Source organism: Bos javanicus, chromosome 5 (assembly GCF_032452875.1).
Source record: "Bos javanicus breed banteng chromosome 5, ARS-OSU_banteng_1.0, whole genome shotgun sequence".
Classification (NCBI taxonomy): Eukaryota; Metazoa; Chordata; class Mammalia; order Artiodactyla; family Bovidae; genus Bos; species Bos javanicus.
In genome coordinates, this window is record NC_083872.1 from 114430688 (window position 1) to 114451069 (window position 20382).

A 20382-nucleotide genomic window follows, 5' to 3' on the forward strand; every position below is an offset into this window, starting at 1 on the left:
TCTCCACATTCCTGAGGAGGACAGCGGTTATCACCCTTTTTGTGGTTCTGGATGTCTTGCAGAATCTGATGAAAGCCATGAGCTGTGTTCCCAGAGAAATGCATCCACATGCATGCTCACATGTGCACACACACACACACACACAACACTGACTGTGCATCTAACTTACAGGGGCCCAGTTCCCCTGCTGCCCACTGACCGTGACCCCCTGTGTACACGCTGGTCTTGAGAAGTGGGATCTGAGCGCAGTGGCTGTACTCTCTGGCAGCTCAATAAGTAACGTGGCCCCTAACTTCAGATGTCCTCCACGCACTGCTCTCCTAATTCCAGTTACCACTTTCTGCCCCATCGTCATAGCCACCGATGACCGAGAGAAAGGGACATCATCTCAGTTCATTTCTTGTTTATTATGGAAGTGACTTTTCACAAATGTTTCATTACATGCATATGTATGAGCATGATGGCGAAAACAAAACGTTGAATATCTGAGGCAGCTAAAAGAAAAAGGCGGTTACGTTGCTATCTGTCACTTTCAGGCAGCTTCCGGGACGGTACAGCTGGCACCTCCGTGCAAGCCCACGCCGAAGGCTGCACGCACTGGGGTCGGCTCCCTGTCTGCCCAGCATCCCCCTGCCCCGCTCCACCCGCTGCCAGCGGTGCTCAGCCATCCTGTTTCTACAGGAACATGGGCTGGGGCTGCCCAGACTGTGTTAAGGCTTTGACCTCAGTGGAATAAGAAGTTTCCCTGCAGATCTCCGTGGCCTCCGGACTGAAACACAGAATACCTGGCATCAGCCAGCTTTCTCTTTTTCTCCTCCTTTTCCTCCACGCTCTCGGGACACCCAGAGCCCGGCAGAGGGGCAGGTTGGGAGGGGCGCTGGGCATCTTCCAGGGCTGCGTGTGGGTCTCAGATAAAGGCACCCAGAGCCCCTCAGTCTGAGCCCCGCTGTCCCCTCAGGGGCAGAGGGCAGAGGCCCATCTCTGTCCGCAGGTGCTTTCAGCCCTTGTTCCTGAGCAGAGCATGGGGAGAAAGCGCGAGGCGACGCACAACCATGTCACCTGGGTGCTCCTGGTGTCCCCTGCGTGGAGCCAGGCCGGCCGGCCCGGCGACTGGGGCTCCAGGTGTCCCTGTGACTGGCACACGGCAAGTGCTCAGGACTGACTCCTGGAAGGGCGGGTGGTGTGAGGGGCAGGGGGGAGCTGTGGGCCAGAGGAGCTCTCGCCCTGGCTCTCCTTGGGTGACGGGCAGTGTCTCACACACTGGGTCCTCCCGCTCTGGCCTGAAGGACGTCGGTTCGGGGCTGTGGCTGCCCCCATGTGTATCTCTGGCGAGGAAGAGGGGCCTTGGTCCCGGACGCGGTTGATCAGTCCGACTGAGCTCCTGGCAGGGTGGGGAGGAGGCAGGCATGGCCCAGCCCCCTGGGAGCTAAGAAGGGAGCCTCCCTCCCTGGGCACCGACTGTGCTGGGTGCCTGGGCAGGCAGTGGGCGAGGTGCTCAGGCGGAGACGGGGGTCCTGGGCGTGTTGGCCCGGGCGCTTCTCTCTCTGTGGGTGGATAGGGCGGCTGCTCCATGAGGCCCGGCTGGCTGCAGCGTCTCTGTCGGGGTGTCTTTCTCGAAACTGTATGCTCGATTCTGCCTGCTCTGCCCCTCTACCCCCGCCTGGGGTCCTGGGAGGTGAGGACGGAGGGCTGGCTTTCTCCCGATAGAGGTGCTGGGCTCTGCCACCCAGGCCTCCGTCTCCTTCCTCTCTGTGACCAGAGGGCCTTTAGGGGGCACCTGTCGGCTCCTGGGCTGTGGGGTCTCGGTCTCTCTAGGAGCCTGGCACACAGGAGGTGCTCAGCACACGTTTGCTGAATGACCTGACTGAGTTCAGTTTCTTATTTTTCAGCAGGGGGTGGTGGTGGAGGTGCTGGAAGGATTTTTCAGGCTCCCGAATGGCACTTAGGCACCTGCTCCAGCAGGTGGGGGGGCCTCCTCTTGGGGAAAATGGGTGACTCTGCCTGTGTCTCTTGGGGAATGAGGGTGGGAAAGGCGGGTTTCTGAGCGGTGTGGGGAAGAGGGTCTCTGCCAGCCATCCCTGCCTGGAAACTTCTTGACCCGGTCATCCCTGTCTGGAAGCTTCTCAGCCCGGGGTCCAGTTCTACTGTATCTGCGTGTCCCAAACCCATGGTGGCAGGAGGGAAAACTGCCCGAGGTCACCACTTTGGTCCCCACGGTCTCCTCGAGGCGAGGAGGAGCTGGGAGCAGGCCCGCACCCCTGGCAGGTGCGACTTGCTGTCTGAAGCTAAAGGAGAGCCCCGGCGGGAGGAGGAGGGCAGAACCACCACGATACAGCCGGAGGCTCTGGTAAGGCTAACAGAGCGCTGGGGGAAAACGGGCCCAACTCTGGGGAAGCAGGTGGGCGACCTCACTCCCTGGCAGAGGGCTTGGCCAGGGCTTGGCCACTAGACCTGAGAAGTTTCCTTCTCCTCCCTCGGTGCGTTTCCACGGAAGCAGCGAGCCAGGAGGTGCCTGGCCCACCCGCCGGAGGTCCCTCAAGGTCTCCACTGCGTCTCTGAAGAGCTGCTCTGGTGGCCCCAGCTCCACTGGGTCAGAACTAAGCTCATCGGAACCACCACAGGCCTTGGCACCTGCTTTCAGTCCCAGCCAGGCAGGCAGGCAGGCTTCCACTTCCAGAAATATGTCGCTCAGCTCCTCTCCGTAGAGTTTAACGATGGCCAGCCATTGAAGGTCTGGGCAACGGGGGCAGGGCGGGCCCTGGCTGGGACAGGGCTCTGCGGCTGCTCAAGGCCAAGCTCCCGTCCAGGAGCAGGCTGTGCTCCTCTGGCTCAGCCTGCGCAGCTCCTGTCCAGGCCTCCTGTCCTCCTTCAGAACCCAGTATGGAACCTGCCTACCTGGGCCAGGCCTTCTCTGCCTCCCTTTCCTCTCCATCTCCACCTGGAGCCAGGCGGGATGGCCATCCTAGATCAGCCAATATACCACCTGTGTCCACAACATGGGAATGTGGAGAAACCAACTGTGTGGTCTGGAGAGACTCCCCCAGGACCACCAGGCCCCAAGGAGTGGCAACAGTTCTACGTTTAACAGGGGGGACCCCCAGGTTCCTCAGCCTGGGACTGAGGGCTGACGTGGAGATTCGGGACAGATCCCCACTGCCCCCACCCCCCGAGTCCCGGGGACTTCCAAGTCCCCTGATGATGGTGTAGGAGGCCGTTTTACTGGGGAGGGAGGGCTGGATGGTGACTGTGGGTGCTGGTCAGTTTGGACTGCTGGCCCCGTGGCACTTGAGATGGTCAGGCAGGGTCCTTGTCCTGCCCTGCCCAGGGGACAGGAGGCAGGGTCTGACCACAGTGGCGTGGTGAGCCGTGGATGGAAGTGGGGGGCTCCCATCGACAGGGTGGGTAGGATAGTGGGTGCGCGGGTGGCAACTGCCAGAAACCACCCAGAGGAGCAGCAGAAAGAGCTCCAGAGAGAGGAGAGCTCTTTCTGGGTCCTCTTTGGGTCAAAAATAATCCAGAGAGGATTAAAAAAAAAAAAATAACCCTTCCCAGCGCCCTCCCCTAGGTGGCTATTCTGGGGGTTCATTCTGGAGGATGCTCATCTAATTCCGGGGGAGAACGATGACTTGACGTGCAGGACAGGGCTCTCTCTGCAAACTAGGGCTGGCCTTCAAGGACCATGCCCGGGGCGAGGGCGGTGTGGCCTGGATGGGGCTCCCCACTGACACTGCCCTACTGACCAGATGCGGCCTCCCGCCACCCGCTCGAGCTGGAGTTTGGTTGAGGAGGCGCTGATGGCAGCCCTGGTGAGGCTGGGAACCTGCCACTAAGGATGCAGGTAACGACAGTGATTCCTGAGTGCCCAGCCCCGGGTGGATCGTAAACCTGGCCCGGCCTCCTGAGGCCTCCCGCACCCGCCCCCAGGCTTCACACCCTTGGCGCCTCAGCTGAGCTCGGCCCTGGCGGTGCGCATGGGCCTGGGCGAGGAGGGAACCATCTGGAGGCCATGGGGGCGGGTGATGGGAGCTCGTGTTAGGTCTCTCGCGTGCTCCCAGATGCTGAACGTCTGGTAACCTGAGGCCCCGGGGCCCTGGGCCTGCAGGTCCTGCGCCCGGCGGCCACCGCGAGGCAGCAGGCCAGGCCTCGGCCTGTCGGCGGTCCTTGCGAGCCCCATCCCAGGCGCTGGCTGAGCAGGCCGCAGTCAGCCTGCTCACACTCCAGACCGTCCTTATTTCAAAGAGAGACGGGGTGAGGGAGGCCGCCGGGTGGAGCAGGAAGAGGACCAGGCCCCTGACTGCTGGTGGCCTCTGCCTGGGGGCTGCGCCCATCCCTCCAGGTGCCGGTGTGCCTGCCTGGAGGCGCTCAGGACGGCCCGCATGCACGGGGTGGGGGGAAGCCTTGCCTCCCGGTGGCCGGCGGGCTCAGCACGGACTCTGCGGTCACGGCCTCAGGTCAGACGCAGGCCCCTTCCGAAGTTTACCGCCGGGCCCTGCGCCCCTCAGGAAGGGTCCGAGGGGGACACAAGTTTCCATCTGAGGGCACCCCGGGCCCCCAGCATCTGTCCTCCAAAGTGTGTCCAGGGCCAGCTGGCCACTGCCTCAGGCCCATGGGCTCCCGGCCCCTATAAATGGAGGGGGCGAGTGCCCGGAGCAGCTGCTTCCTCGGTCAGGGATGTCGCGACAGCTGGGCTCATGCTGGCTCACAGGAGGAGGGGTGGCGATGCATACTTAGCGTTACTGAAGAGCAGTTCCCTCTGCGCCCGCAGATAGAAGTATATATATCTTTGTATTTATATTTACACGGACACAGTCCTCAGTTAGATGCTCTGTCCTGGGGGAGCACACATCTACACCCTCCCCTCCCAGCTCCCCTCTTCAGTCCCATCAGGGAGTCCTGAGACCCCGACAACACCCTCGCCCGGGGCCTGGGCCCCGTGACCCAGAGGCGCCTGCGGGTGTGATGCTCCGCAGGCACTGAGCCCGGCTCATCGGAGCCCCCAGCCGAGCCTTCACGCACCCCTCCTTCCACGGCCTGGCCTCCCTTCCCGGATTCTGCCTCTGAGCGCCTCCCTGAGACACAGCAGCCACGGCCCCTCTCTCCCCCAGAGCACCAGGCAGAGGGCACGTGTGCTCTCCAGGGGCCCGCTCTGCCCGGGACCTGCCCAGCTGGTGGCTGAGGTCCCTGCCCGGTGGGCATCCGCTGGGGCCGGCCTGGGAGCAGCAGGCGCCCTCAGTGTTCTGGAAGGGAACGGGCAGAGCAAGGGAGGGAGCCAGAAAGGCTGCCTTGAGCAATGTTCTCCCACCCGGGCGGGGTCGGAGGAGGGCAGCTGGGCTGGGGTCTCGGCCTGGACTTGGTCTCGCCATCCACGGGCTGGTCGGCAATTCCCAAAGGGCAGGCGCCACGGCGGTTCCCAAGCCAGTGTGGGGGTGCCCGCAGATCCGCCTTCAGCTTCGACTGTGGAAGGGCTCTCTCCTCCCCGGGCAGCCGGCACCCAAGCAGGGCCGCCGTCCCCAAGTTACTTGTAGGGCCGCAGGAATCGGGACACCTTGGAGCGCAGCAGTTTGATGAAGGAGCGAGGAAACATCTCCTTGGACTCCTGGGCCGTGTACTTGAAGTAGTTCTGGGGGTGCGCCAGCACGTCAAAGAGGGCCTTGATCAGCTTCTTGTCCTGCAAGACACGGCGAGGCCCAGCGTGAGGGGCCTGTGGCCAGGCTGGGGCGGGGGGTGCCCTGGCCACTCACCTCTGCCACGCCCAGGGCCCTGAAGGGGCCTGGGGGTGTCTGCAGAGATGCAGCTGGCCTGGCTGGTGGGTTTCAGGACCCTACAGGCTCTGCCATACAGAGCTGCAGTGTTAATAGCCTGATTGGTTTTTTAATAGTCTCCTGGTTTTAACTCTTGGAGTTCCACTGACATTTTATATTAAAAGGGTATGCTACAAAAACAAAACAAGACAACCGACCATGCTGAAAACGAGAGCATGTGGAGTGGAGAGCGAGGCTTTGAAGCTGAACCAACCCCCACCATCTCCCTCTACAGTCCCCCCAATGTCCCCCCTACAGTCACCCCAGCATCGCCCTCTAGAGTCCCCCCATCGTTGCCCCCTACAATCTCTCAATGTCTCCTCCTACAGTCCCCCCAACATCGCCCCTATAGTCCCCCCACCGTCGCCCCCTAAGTCTCCCCAATGTCCCCCCTACACCCCCCCAGTGTAGCCCCTAGAGTCCCCCCAGCATCGCCCCCTAAGTCCCCCCAACTGTCCCCCCACCGTCGCCCCCTAAGTCTCCCCAGCGTCCCCCCTACACCCCCCAGGGTAGCTCCTACAGTCCCCCCAGCATCGCCCCCTAAGTCCCCCCAACTGTCCCCCCACCGTCGCCCCCTAAGTCCCCCCAATGTCCCCCCTAGAGTCCCCCACCATCTCCCCCAGCTCAACCCTGGGAATGGCCCTTCTGTTGTGCCGAGGAATGTTTCATCCGTGTGGGTGATGGTTCCTGTCTCAGGGATGAGGAAGTGCAGTCCTCAGGGCCAGGAGCCCTGCCCAGGGGCTCTCCGCACAGGCCTGCCTGGAGGCTCCAGGGGGCCTGCACTCAGGCGCCGTCACTCAACAGGGGCGGCCCTGTCCAAGCCTGGGGTGGTCATCTGTAAAGTGGGGCGATGCCAGCTTGGAGGAGAACCCTCAGGGCGGGCCTGAGGCTGGCTGTGGCCCCCCGAGGCCCCCAGGCTTGCTAGGACGTGCTCAGTGACCGGCAGCCACCGCACCGCGTATTTCCCGGCCCACGTGCTTGTCATCTCCAGTGGCTGTCTTGGGGTCTGACTGGTCCCGGTGTGTGGGTGGGCACGCACACTCACGCACCCATGCCCCAGGAAACACTGGCGGGGCTCCTCCCACAGGCTGGGCGCAGCGCCAGGCGCCAGGGACACAGGGCTGAGTGGGAAGTCCTTGCGGGGAGTTGGGGGGAACCAAGCAAAAACAGGACGGAACTGTGATAAACTGCAGACTTGCTGGCCGAGAAGGGGACCACGTGGGGCCTCCAAGTGCAACCTGGCTAGGGAGGCCAAGCAGCTGCCCAGAGGAGAGCTGAGCTGAGAGCTGCAGGATGGGAGGGTGTGCGCTGCGCAGAGGTGGGAAGAACGCTCCCGGGAGGCCGTGGCCAGGGAGTGGGGAGTGGAGGCCTGAGAGCTGCTGCGGAGGCAGGCGAGGCCACACCAGGCTGGACCTCAGGGGTGGGGACACCTTGGGTTCTGGAGCTGACAGCAGAGGGCTGAAACGAGGAGGAGAGTCAGGTACTGTCAACTGGGCAGGTATGGGGAGGCCAAGGGACCCTGCATTTCCCGCTCAACAGACAGGTGCCTGAGGAGGGAGACAAGATGCTTCATACTCCAAGACCCCCAGGTCTCGTCCGGGTACGGCAGCACGGGTCAAACCTCTTGGCTTACAAACTGCCTGCTGGGTGCGGGAGCACGCCAGGCCTGTGCGGGAAGGCTCTGTGAGCCGCCCTATTTCTCAGGCTCCAGGCGGGGCTCAGAGGGCTTGCCTGGGGCCATCAGCTGGGAGGAGATGGCAGCTGGAGCAGGAGTCGGGGTTGGGGCCCCGCTCTGGTCTTCCACGCCACCCTCGGCTCCCAGGCAGGGGGCGCTGTCCGCCCAGGGGCTGGGCTGGGGCCAGACCCCCAGACCCCAAGCAGATCCTGGGGCTGGCTCTGCATGGTGAGAACCCAGACCCTGACTCGGCCAGCGCCCGCCGTGGGACGGCCACAGGCCCCCGCATGACTGAGGGGGCTCCACTTCTCCAGATGTACTCAGGATGGGGAGGGCGGTGGAGGAGTCTCCTGATGTCAGACACCACCCTGTTGGATGCTCCCCATTTCACAGATGGGAAAGCGAGGCCCCCGACCCGAGCCCGCTGCCTTCTCTCCTCCTGTGACGGCTCTCCTCGCCTCACGTCAGCGTGGGGCTGGGGTCCGGGCGGGGGGCGGAGGGGCCCCTGGTCATCCCAGGATTACAGGATCGCCTCCCGGAGAGAAGCTCACTCACTTTCAAAATTTCCTGGTGATTCTCCGAGGCGTAGAGCCGTCCGTCGCGGACGATGTCTTCGATCAGCTGCTGGTAGTCCTCTGCCAGGATGGGAACCCGAGACCCGCAGAGGGGGGAGGAAGGAAGGTGAGGGCAGGGATGGAGGGCAAGGGGCCCGCCCACCGTCAGCCTCTGCCCTCCCCCGGGGCTTCACGCTGCGGGCTTTGTCTTCCCCACCCACGCTGGTCTTCCCCTAGAACACCGCCTTCAACCCCCCAAACCCTGCTTGGGCAGCACCTCCTGTGGAGGCCCGCGGGTACCACCCGTACCTCTTGTGGGTCCTGTCTGGACCCCACCCTCCCCGACGGCTGGAGCTCCCTGAGGCCGGTGACGTGGGATCGGTCTGGGTCCCCAGGGCCAGGCTGGGTGGGCAGGATGGCCACACTCACCGTCGTAGGTGACGTAGGGCACTTGGAACCCTTTGCCGCTGTTGCCTTCGTTGGATTTGAACTGGATCCAGAGCTTCCGGGAGCGGGAGGTGAAGGCGATGGGCCTCTCGTAGGTCTGGCAGGTCTCATAGGTGGTGATGGATGTGGGTGAGGCTGGGGGCGGAGACGCGTCACGGTTGAGCTGCCCCGGATCCACAGCCTCACCTGTCCCTGCCCGCCTGCCTCCCCAGCAGGCAGCTAGGCAGCACCTGCAGCGCCCAGCCTCCCAAACACTCCAGCTCTCCGGTCCCCGCGCATGTCCCCTCTGCCTCAAATGCCCTTCCCCACCCTCACCCCCAGGTCCCGTGTCCCTCTGAGACCAGTGTCCGTGCCCCCTCCTCTAGGAAGCCTTCCTGACTGCTCCATTCCCACCATGTTTCCTCTCTGCTCTGGAGAACATTGTATTTCAGCCCCTTTCTACAGGCTGGTCACTGTCTCCCTGCCACCTGCTCCTCAAGGACAGGGCTCACGCCTGCACCCAGGACAAAGCTAGGGCTGGGAGGAAGGGTCAGCTCCCTGCCTGGTGAGCGGATGAGCAAAGGTGAGCTGGCTAACCCTTGGGGTGCCTGGGGGTGGCCAAAAGGTGCCCAGTCCTCCCTGCTCCCTGGGGAGCTCTCCTGACACTCTCGAGAGCGGGGAGAGGCTGGCTCCCTAGAACCCGGCCCTGGGGACGCACAGTGGAGGGGGAGATGCTGGGAATGGGGGAGGCAGGGAGGGCAGTGGGTGGGGATGGTCCCGGACTGGGCTCTGACTGGCTGGAGGAGCCCAGGCAGCTGCCTCGCTCATCCTGGCCTCGACGCCTCCTTCATATGCAGAGATGGGGCGGCGGGCGTTTCTGCTCATCATCAACCTGGAGCGGGTGATGCAGGCACCCGGGAACCACGCAGCACGTAGCAGACGAGGCCTCTGCACCCCCGTCCCCCTGTTCTCCTGCTCCTCCGGCCAGTCTCTGTGCATCAGACTCATCCCAGGTCCCCGGGGGAAGGCACCACACTGTCCCCCTCCTTCTCTAACATTCTGACCTGGGGCTGGCTCCCGGTGGGCGCTGTGGTCCTACCACGGCGGGGAGGTCCCCTGCCCCCGGCTGAGGCACACGCTGTTGGCGGGGAGGGGGTTCTACCTGGTTCTTGGGGACTCAGGACCTCCCACCCTTCCTGCAGCCGTGGCCTCTGGGCACGCACTGCTGCTCACCCACTACCGAGGGGCTGGCCCTGCCACCTGAAGTCTCACTCTGAGCCCCCATGGGGTGGCAAGCCAGCCGGCTGCAGAGGGAGAGGGTGGGCCCTGAGTGAGCGCCCAGCCTGGTCCTTCGCTGGCCCTGCAAGGCGCTGCGGGATAGGGGTGCTCCTGGGGCTCACCCTGGGCGGTGGTGTGGCAGGGTGTGGGGGACAACTGGGGTGGAGAGTGGCTGGTGGGCACTGTTGAGACCGGGTCTGGCAGGTCCTCGGTTGCCACGTGGAGGGCACACCCCAGGCTCCCCCGATCCTTTCCATGCCGTGCTGGAAAGCCCAGCCCTCGGGGTTAGACGCGAGTGCCTGGACGGGCACGTACCGCTCTTCCTCATGACCAGGACGTCGCCACACTCGTCCTCGATGGGCAGAAAGATCTCGGGGACCACGACGAGGATCCTGCGCTTGGGGGGCGGTGAGATGTGCCACACGCACTCGGCGTTGGCCGGGTAGTCGCCAGGGTAGTTGGGAGACTCGATGTAGCCCGTGTAGTCGCCGAGCTCGCCGCCACAGTGCTGGTCTGTGGGCACCGTGGCCCGTGGCCTGGTCAGGCCAGCTGGCCCTGCGCCACCGCGAAGGCCCAGGGAGGGCCGGCAGGCGCCCCGTCCCCTCCTGGGCCATCCTCCCCTGGCCAGGCCCTGGGCTGGTCCTTCCTCGGGGACCCCGTCCTGGCTGTCCCCCTCCTTCCTGGGTGCCCTTGGGGGCCTCACCCTGGCCTCCCGCCTGGCGCTCTCAACCCCCGGCTGGCGGGCTCTGGGCCCTGCAGCTGTCAGCTCCCTGCCAGGCTCCTGCTACCCTCCGGGGTCTCAGCCAAGGCCACCTGAGCCCAGACGTTCCCTTTCTCTCCGGTGACTCGTCTCCCATCCTTTGCACTCAGCATCCCGAGATCCCCCCAGGTGCCGGGTGCGGCCCTCCCCACGGAGCAGGCAGGCTGAGGGGCCAGCAAGCCAAGCAGCAGGGGCAGGAGACACGCCTCCCTTCTTTTTCCATTTCAGCCAAGCCGTGCATCCATCCGCCAAGAGGCCAAACGTGACTTTGAATGAACTAACTGGTTCCTAGCTTAACCTTGTAAAAGGAAGTTAGGCCAAGAACAGAGTGTGAATACTGTGTGAGTACAGGCTTCCCCAGTGGCACAGTGGCAAAGAATCTGCCTGCAAAGTAGGAGCTGCAGGAGACGGGGGTTCGATCCCTGGATCGGGAAGATCCCCTTGAGAAGGAAATGGCAACCCACCCCAGTATTGTTGTCTGGAGAATCCCATGGACAGGGGAGCCTGGCGGCTGCAGTCCACAGAGTCGCAAAGAAGGGGACACAAGTGAAGCGCCTTAGCACGCACGCGGTAAACATATGTAATTATCCCACATATTTTCATTTAAAACTCTTCTCCTCACACCCTAATTTCTGGCAAATGTGTCATTTTCACCTCATCATTCCAGAAACTTCCCTCTGACTTGACTTCCCCGCTTTTCCACATTAGGACGTTTAAACATTTAAAAGCTTGCCTCCTCTGAGCGCCACCGGGAGGCCGCGTGCCCAGCGAGGGCAGCCCCGGCACGGAGGACAGCGTCCTCCCCGAGGAGTAAGTCTCCTTCACGGGCCTCGAGGCTGTGACCGGCAGCTCCAGCAGGGGTAAACTGGAAGGGCCGGAAACTGATGGAAGAAAAGGTGAAACACCCGAGAACAGGCCCCAGAGGACTCTGAAAAGCGAGTCAGAAATCCCTAAAGACAGCGTCTTCTGGGTCAGGCCTGAATGATGTGCTGGTTTGAGACTAGGGTGTGGCCTCTTTGCGACTGGCTTCTGCTGTCCACGCTACTCAGGACTGAAACAGAGCCTCTTACAGACACAGCGCGGCCATCTGTTTTCCCCGTCGCGCCCCAGGACCTTGTATACACCTCGCACCTCGCTTCCCATCGCTCGACTCCTCTGGTCTGTGCCCCTGGGCAGCCTTCAGAGCTGCAAGGTCCCCTCGGGCAGCTGCGCCCAAGCCTCCCTGGCTGGGCTAGGGCTTTTCCCCCCACAGACTGGAGCCTGGAGCCGGGCCCTGGCTGGGCATTGGTGAGTCACGGGCGCCCACAAACAGTGCAATCAGGCCGCTTGGCGGAGCCCAGGCCGTCTGACCCTCCACGCCCGGGCACCCCACCGCGCGCTGTGCGGATGTGATGGGGTAGGGAGGGGTCACCAGTCTCCCTGAGGACACACCGAGAGGTCACGGCTCACCCTGCCCCTACGACCTGCCCCAGCCCCCTCCGGGCAGCCCCCGCCCCGTGGGAAGAGCAGCGCTCACTTTTGCAGTGTGTGACGTTGGTGGAGCCGTCGAAGTCCGTGCTGGTGTTGCCCGGACAGGTGATGCAGTGGTTCTGGCCGAACTCGGGCTGGTAGGTGCCGACGGGGCAGCGGATGCAGCGGTGGGTACTGGTGTTGTAGTGGTGGCCGGGAGAGCAGTGCACTGTCGGGGGGAATGAGGCGGGGTGGGCATTCTCCCTGGGGCTCCCCGCCCTCCGTGGCTGACTCAGCAGAGTCCAGGGCCCTTCCCCACCTCTGGGTGACCACCTCCCACCCGTGCCCAGGCCCTGAACAGGCTGACCCTCTGCTCCCGGACCCCACCCACGACCGTGCAGGGTGCTCTGGGGACCACGGTGGTCTCAGCGAGCCAGGCAGATGGAGCCCTGCCCCAGGGCCAGCTAGCTCCCTACTCAGGCTGACCCGTCTGACCCTCCGCTTGGGGCTGCATGTGGAGGGAGGCCAGGGACGATGGTACTGACGGTTCTGGTGTGGGGGCCTGAGGAGTGCGGAGCTGGCCCCGACAGAGGGTGTGGCTGGAGCAGAGGTCGGGGCTCACGGTGAGGCCTGGGCTTTCCTCTGAGCTAGCAAGACCACCTGGAGCCTCCCCATGCCCCGGGCTGCTGCACTGGGAGTGGGCTCTGGGGGAGCTGGGTGAGGGCTGGGGCGGAGGCCCGGGCAGGATGGGTCAGGGCCATCGGGAGCTGGTGGCGGCCTGGGTCAGTTTAGAAGCTGGAACAGTCTGGCTCTGTTTAGAAGCTAGAGCTGCAAAGGTTGCAGACAGACTGGGGGTTGGGAGAGAGGGAAAGAGGACTCAGGGTGACACCGAGGTTCCCTAGAGACCTGGCAGGAAGGGCCGCCGTGCACCGGAGGGGGCCTGGGCTCATGGACTCTGAGGGGCTTGTTAGACACAGCGTGGAGCTGTCGTGGGCAGGAGGGCAGAGCTGAGTTCAGGGAGAGGCTGGACTGGAGACAAGCTGGGGTCATCCGTGAAGAGATGCTACTTAAAGCGGGCTCTTGGGTTTATCCAGACTCAGGAGCGAGTGCCTGGGGGCTGGGACGGGCCGGCTCTCCCGGGGGTGGGGGGGCGGCGGGCTGGCTCTCCCGGGGGCAGGGGCAGGCAGGCTCTCCTCGGGGTGGGGGCGGGCCTGGGGCACAGGCCAAGGAGGAGCAGAAAGAGCGCTCCGGGGGCCGCGCCACTGAGACCTGACTGGGGCTCCAGCAGCACAGGGATCCTGCGTGCACCTGGCTGGGAGCTCAGGCCGAGGGCGCTAGGGTGACTGTCTGACTGGCCGGTGGGGATTCAGAGAGGATGAGAGGGGAGGAAGCAGGGTCCAGACACACTTCTGAGGGATGCTGAGAGCAAAGGCCAGGACCCCTGGCAGGAGCTGTGGGGGTTTGGGGTCTGCAGAGCTAGCTGAGAGGATTCAGAGTCTGTGTTGGGCCATCAGCGGGTGGGCAGGGCTGTCCATCAGCAGAGAGCCAGCCCTGGGATGGGGGTGGAGCGTTGGGGACATGACTGGCAGCACTGAAGACCTCTGATCTCTGACCTCACCACACTGCCCCTCTGCCTCCTGCACTTCCTCCCCTCCCAATGTCCTCCCAGCACAGCAAGCCCAGTGCCTTGAGGGATGGGCGGCTGGGGGCCCAGAGCTCCAGACTGGAGCTGCTGTGTCTGCCTGAACCTCTCAGACTCTCGGGCAGGCGTGGATTGGCCCCCTGCTGTCCCCGTCCTCGTGTGCAGCACAGAGCTGGTTGCCAACGTCCCCTGCTTGTGGGCTCCAGGCTCCTCTCCTTATCTTGGACACTTGCCACGGCAGGGAGTGAGGGGCATCCAGAGAAACTGTCCCTGAGCAGAGGGGTTTGGGGCAGGGTAGGGGGAGAGTCCTCACCTTTGGCCTCACAGTCTTGGAAGGAGGCGGAGCCCTCATGCTTGGTGAGCAGGCCCCCTCCACAGGGGAAGCAGCCCGTGCGTCCAGGTTCAGGCTGGTAGGTGCCCATGGGGCAGGCCTGGCAGGGCCTGAAGCCGTCGGTGGAGAAGGACCCTGGAGAGCACTGGCCTGGAAGTCAGAGGTCACGGCTCAGGCTGGGGGAGGGGCGCTTCACTCAGGCCCTGCCCTCTGCTCAGCCCTCAGCTGCCCAGGAACGGCTGCAGGCAGCAGGCAACCAGGCCTGGGGAGGGGGAGGAATGCACGGTGTGGCCTTGGCCAGGCCTGGCGTCTCTCCTTCTATCTGCTGGGAGGGCTGCGGGACGAGAAGTGCCCCTGCTGTAGAGCTGGGAAGGGTGGACCCCACGGGTGGAAGTGGGAGGTCATTTATTTCAGGGGCCTCTGCCTGGGGGGCAGGCCAGGCTGTGTCTTCACGTGGGAGCAGGGGCAGCTCCCTTGGAAAAGACCCTGACGCTGGGAAAGATTGAAGGCGGGAGGAGAAGGGGATGACAGAACATGAGATGGTTGGATGGCAACACCGACTCAATGGACATGGATTTGAGTAAATTCCTGGAGTTGGCGATGGACAGGGAGGCCTGGTGTGCTGCAGTCCATGGGGTCACAAAGAGTCGGACACGACTGAGTGACTGAACTGAACTGCACTGAACTGACGCTCCCCGGTCTATCTGCCTGGCTGGGTCTGAGCAGAGGCAGGAGGGTCTGTGAGGTCCTTAGGGCACAGCTAGGACAAAGGGAGGGGACGACACCTTCCAGCAAAGAGTCAGGATGTGGAGGGTGTCCTGGTGCTGAGCAAGACGTGTGCTTAGGGCCTTCTCAGCCCAGACCCTGGAATTTGCTGCTCCCCCAGGGGCCTCTCCCCGTGGCTCAGTTGGTAAAGAATCTGTCTGCAATGCAGGAGATCCTGAGTTGGGAAGATCCCTTAGAGAAGGAAATGGCAACCCACTTCAGTACTCTCGCCTGGAGAATCCCATGGACAGAGGAGCCTGCTGTCCATGGGGCCGCAAGAGTCAGACACTACTCAGCGACTAAACCACCACCACCAGGGGCCTCTCTGGGGCAGAGACCACACTCCTGCAAGGGGCTGGGCCGAGGGCAGCAGGCCGGCCTGCAGGGACTCGGATCTGATCCCTTCTGTCCCGAGAAGGCTGGAGGTTACCGCGGCCCTAAGGGAGACCCTTCCTCCCCCATTCTCTTGGGTAATCCCCTCATGGCCTGGGAAGGGAGGCTGATGGGGGGAAGGTGATGAGCCCATTCACAGATGAGTTAATGTGGGTAGTAAATGGAAAAGCTCTTTGCAAACCAAACTGGTTGGTAAGTTGAGAAAGGGCTCTCCCAACCACCTTCAGGGCAAACTGTGAAGTTCTCTGCGTGGGGCACGGTTCTTGCCCGGTATCTGGCCACACTCCACGAAGCATCTTGGCCCTGATGGGTGCTTCACGAGGGCTCACGTGTTTGGTGACCCATAAAGCACGAGAGCCTCCGCTACCAGCTGCCCTCTGAGCACGTGATCAGCTGTAAAGTCCTTTCGACCAGCTCAGGGCGGTTTGGAAACGTACCGAGTGCAGCTCAGCGCCTGCTCTGCACGCGGGCTGCAGGTCTTCCAGGCGCTCTGTAAGTGCAGCCGTGCTGACGTCCCCTGGGCTCGGCTTTGGGAACCTCAGTGCAGGCAGGAGGTACCTCGCCCCCCTGCCCCGCCCTCCTCCGAGGGTTGGCCCCTACTCACCTCCGCACTCGGATACGTTGCGGGCACCAGCCAGGCCGAGCCCGTCGCTGCTGGGGCATGGTGTGCAGCTGAGCTGGCCAACCCGGTCCTGGTAGGTCCCCGGCGGGCACGGCACACACTGGCCAGGCTCCCCGCTGAAGTAGGTGCCAGGCCCACAGGCCACTGCGGGGGCAAAGTGGAGAGACTGCTGGGGGCCGAGGTGCGGAGTGGGGGCCAGCCGGTCCGGCTGTCCATCTCCTGGCACCCTGAGCTCAGGCTCTGTCCTTCCACAGAGGGGGCCCAGACCCTTCCCAGAAGCGGTGGTTTGGGGGTAGGAGTCAGGCGGTGGTCTTCAGGGAGGACTCTGGTCTCATGCCTTCTCCTGGCTGCTGCTGCTTAGGGCCCTCCCAGACCCCTCCGCTCAGCCCTCTGGTAAGGGGCCTCCGAATGTTGCCCTCCAGCCCCGATTCCTCGCCCGTGGACCACCTGCCTCCGGGATGCGCCGCAGTCACTTCATCCAGACGAAGCCCCCCTGCCCGCCCCTCTCCATCCCTGTGTGGGAGCTGCTACCCGAGGCCATGGGGGGCAGAGCAGAGGGGCTGGGGGAGTGACGGGGCGCCGGGGGGCTGAGGGTCCAGAGATGCTGGACTGAGGAGAGCCCGGGGAAGCTGGCGGCACTGATCACGTAAGCACACTGACGAGGAGACAAGGAAACAGGTCGGGAAGATAAGGAGGAAGGGAGGTGGACGTCTCCCTGAACAAGATGTTCAGAAACATGGACATAAAAAAACAAGGTTAGAAAGAAACCCAAGGTATTGAATCGGAGGTGCTAGTATGAACTCATGGTTTTGTAAAACACACACGCGCCCGCGCGCACACACACACACACACGAAAGCATTATGGAGCAAGTGCTGTTAGCCGTCCACAACGGGGGCCTCTGGACGAAGCAAACGTGGACGTTCTTTGTTCTGTCTGGCAACGTCTCTGCAAGTTTGAAATGGTTTCAGAGTAACTTATTAAAAACGCATGAAGGATAGCACCGCCAGTCCCCCGCCCTCCCGCTGGGTCGCGGGGCGGCACTCTGCCTCCTGCCCTGTCCGCCCCCAGCCGCCCGGATCCTGCCTTCTCCCCCACTCCTGCATCTCTGGCCTAGTCTACGCCGTCTGCTCTGGGAATGTGGCTCCACGCTAATCAGCACCTCCATGAGGGTGACTCACGAGCTTCTCAAGCTAGCCGGGACACCTGGAACCCCACCTCCTCCGACCCTTCTCCCCCAAGGTCCCCCAGATCAGAAAACCACGGCCCCTCTCCCCAGGTGGCCCACATCCCTGGGGCCGTCCTGGAAGCCTTCTTCTCCCCCGCCTCCCCCTCCAAAGCGTGCTCTCTGGTTCTCTCTCCCGCGTCTGCCTCTCCTGCTGCCCCTGCTTCCAGGCCCCTTCATCTTTCTCCAGGTCTCCCCTCCTCCTCCAACCGCCCCCCATCTCAGCCTTCCTGCAGCTGAAGGCGGGTGAGGCTGCGCCCACTCGGTGCGGTCCAGGGCATCATCCCACAGCGCGCAGGGCCGCCCCAGGCCGGCCAGGCCCTCTTCTGTCCTGAGGGTGTGTTTGCCTGCTGGCTGCCTGCCTTCTTTCCCACGTAACCGTGGACCCCGCTAGAACAAGGACTCTTGCTGGGTTCACCTCCTAGCCCCCTGCGGCTGGCTCTAAAACCGTCCCCAACTTGATGCGCCAGTTCTGGGGCACCTGTCACTAGAGGCACTGGTCACCAGCCTCTTTCACGAGACCTGGCCACCCTGTCCCAGGCCCTGCTGTGGCCAGGTGCCCCCCTCCTCCTTGCAGCATGGCCACCCCCCTGGGAAACCCTCAGTCTCATGGGCATCTTTGCCCGGCTCCTCCTCTGCCCTTGGCTCCCACGCGCCTCCTCCAGGAAGCCTCCTCTAGCCACTCACACCGGTCCCACATCCTCCATGCACCTCGGCGGGGGCCTTGCTAACCTTGCTCTTCCTACCTGCCCTCCTAGCACCGGGAGTGCGGGGTGCTATCTAATACCAGCCATCGTGTCTAAGTGCTTCTCCTCGGGGGGGCCTCCTTGTCCCCCGTCCCCTCCCGACGTGTCTGTCTCCCCCGTGGGCTGTGACCTGGGCTGGATGGACAGAGGCAGACCGCAGGTGGTGCTGCGGGCAGGGACTCACCGCATTTGCCGTCCTGCGGTGCGTGGCCGGGGCCGCACGTCGCCGGGCCCTCTGGCGCCTTGGCCGGCCGCTGGGCCAGCTCGTACTCGGTGCCCGCGACCTGCACGGAGAAGTGCTGCCGGCTCAGGGACTTCCGCAGGGTCTTGATGGCGGCCTGCAGGCTCTGCTCTGCTCGCCTCCGCATGCAGTCGGCCTCGCAGGTGTCTGCAGGGGCGGGCGAGACCCAGGCTCGCCACCTCCCCCGGGAGAGGCCTCCACCGCCATGTGCCCCCCTCTGCCAGATGCTGGGGCGGCCGGGCCTCTGCTCGGGGCGCTTTCCCGCAGCAGCAGCAGCAGCAGCAGTGCTGGAGAGGGGCGCGGGGGGGCTGGAACGTCTGACAGGCTGGGGACCCAGGCTCTGAGAGGTGTGAGTGGTTCGAGGCCCTGAAGCAGATCTCAGAAGCGGGCGGGCTTCTGCCACAGCGATGCGTCTCCCCTCCCCGGGCCCAGCGCCCTCATGGGAGCCCCTCCAGCCGCGCCAACACCCGTGAGGCTGGCTCTGTCTCCAGCACAGCGTTACAGCCCTCCGACCTTGAACCCGGGCCCCTCGTGGCCTGGAGCCCCGTGCCTTGTTAGCCTTGATGCCCCGCACTCAGACTCGCCGTGAACTCCACCTTCTGGCTGCCCTTCCCCGCGCCCTGTCTCCTGAATGCACCCTGCTCTCTCTGCTCTGGGCCTCTTCTCCCTCTGCCTGAACACCACCCCTGCCACCCGCTTCCACTTGGTGAACTGTGATTTCAGGTCCCGGTCCGGACGGCACTGCGTCTGGGGAGGTCCTGGGGCCCCTCTCTTGGGGAGGGGCCTGAGCGCGGCACCCTGTTGGTTCTCACGTGCCCACCGTCCAGCGTCTCCCTTGGCCCTGGGGGGGCGGTGCGTGCCCCTTCCCTGCTCCCTCCATGACCGGTGGTGCCGCCAGCGTGGGGACCAGCGTCTGTCCCCCGTTTCTGCAGCGTCCAGGGCCAGGCCCGCCCCGCACACACTTGCTGACAGACCCCCGCTCCTCTGTCACAGCTGGACACTCATTCACAGCGCGGAGGGAAATGAGAAACACAGTCCAGCCCACAAGGCCCCTTCTGGAACCTGGGTGAGACCGGTGCCGGGTTCGCGGTCCTGGGGAGGACCTGCCCGGCCCGGGTGAGGATGGGGGGGAGGGGAGAGGCGGCGCGGCCCTCCCTGCAGCCCCAGGCCTGCTCCTGCTGCGGCCCTGGCCTCCTCCTCCACCCTGGGCTACACAGCTGCTTTGAGGCCCCACTGGCCCCAGCCAGTTCCCCCGCCTGCCCGGCCAGCCTCCATATCCGGGAGCCTTCGTGGCTGGAGTGGGAGCCCAGCTTCGGGCCCAGCGGACCCCCGCCTGCCCTCCCCATTCGCCGTCCTTGCGGAGGCTCTCAGCACCTTGCGAGGGGACCCCCTCACCCACCTGAGGCCTCTTCCACCTTTGTCTCCACCTCAAACTCGGCCGTGATGTGGGTCACCTCCTTGGATGGAGACTTCCGGCCACGGCGCCTCTTCTTGGAGGAGTCACACTTGAGGGTCACAAAGGTCATGTGGCAGTTTTCTGGACAAGGAAGGGGCCACTGTGGCAAAGGCGGCGGGGGGGAGTGGGGGTCCCCCTTGCCTAAGAGTCCAGGCTCAGACGGGCACACAGGCTGGAGAAGGCCAGGGTCTGCCCCAGGATGGGCCTGGGGGGATGGAGCCCTATATCCGCCCCGACAAGGCCCTCACACCACTGCCCTCGGGGCCCCTGGAGCGTCTCCCTTAGTGAGGCTGTGCAACCCCAGCTCGGGGCAACCTGGCCCAGGTTAGGCCTGCCAAGCGCCCAGCTTTGTCAGGTTTCAGCAAACAGAGCTGGCCTGCTTTCTTTTGGCCCTGCTCCCTGGCTTTCCCCGTGGAAGTCCCCCGCCCGGAACGCCCTTCTTGGCCACCCTCATCCAAGAAAGGGCCGCTGAGGGAGCCCTGGGGCTCCTTCCACTTGGACACGACCTGGCAGAGAGCCTCGCTCTGGGGGGAGCTCACTGAACCCTGGGGTGAGGTGGAGAGAGGGGCCCAGGGGATGCTCTTCTGCTGGAACGCTGGCTTTCATCCCCAGGGACACCACACGGTCTGCGGGGCACCAGGGGGGCTCTGGGGGCCCCACTGCCCACCACGTGGGCTGGCACTGGGATGGCCCACTCACCCAGCAGCAGCTGCCTCGGGGCCTCCTTGGCTGGCTCCTGGCTTCGGGGCCGGAGATGGCACTTGGCATCTCGGATCTTGAAGCGCGCCTTCTGCCTGATGAGGGTGGCAGGGGCACCTGGGGAAAGCCCACACCCAGTGGCGGCCTCTCCCATGGGAAGGGGGCTGGTGGGGGCCAGGCGTGGCAGAGGGGGAGGGCCTGAGGGTGAGGGGACCCGCCGGGGGGGCCACATCCCCTGGGAGCTGGGGGTGGGACCTCTGTGGCCTGACATCTCTCTCTGAGAAAGTGCGAGTGTGGATGGCGGGGCCGAGCTCCAGCCAG

The 20382-nt window shown here is 64.2% G+C and overlaps 1 protein-coding gene and 1 long non-coding RNA gene across 4 annotated transcripts in view; one reads left to right on the top strand and one right to left on the bottom strand.

The window, feature by feature from the left end:
• Nucleotides 1–388: 388 nt before the first annotated feature.
• SCUBE1 (signal peptide, CUB domain and EGF like domain containing 1) overlaps nt 389–20382 on the bottom strand; it is a 128618-nt gene continuing 108624 nt past the window's right edge. For both annotated transcript variants that reach the window (XM_061418784.1, XM_061418785.1), the window contains 10 exons: nt 20062–20178; nt 19306–19443; nt 17850–18053; nt 15679–15840; nt 13899–14066; nt 12011–12172; nt 10050–10247; nt 8460–8612; nt 8032–8111; nt 389–5668 (listed from right to left, as the gene is read on the bottom strand). In XM_061418784.1, coding sequence (XP_061274768.1) covers nt 5516–5668; nt 8032–8111; nt 8460–8612; nt 10050–10247; nt 12011–12172; nt 13899–14066; nt 15679–15840; nt 17850–18053; nt 19306–19443; nt 20062–20178 — 1535 coding nt within the window. In that variant the 3' untranslated portion in view covers nt 389–5515. The remainder of the gene's footprint in view (nt 5669–8031; nt 8112–8459; nt 8613–10049; nt 10248–12010; nt 12173–13898; nt 14067–15678; nt 15841–17849; nt 18054–19305; nt 19444–20061; nt 20179–20382) is intronic.
• On the top strand, nt 10179–11117 carry LOC133248496 (uncharacterized). 2 transcript variants are annotated; one of them, XR_009736732.1, is made up of 2 exons: nt 10179–10630; nt 10723–11117. It is a non-coding gene; the product is annotated as an uncharacterized LOC133248496 (long non-coding RNA). The 2 variants fall into 2 exon arrangements; XR_009736733.1 differs by having other exon boundaries at nt 10179–10623.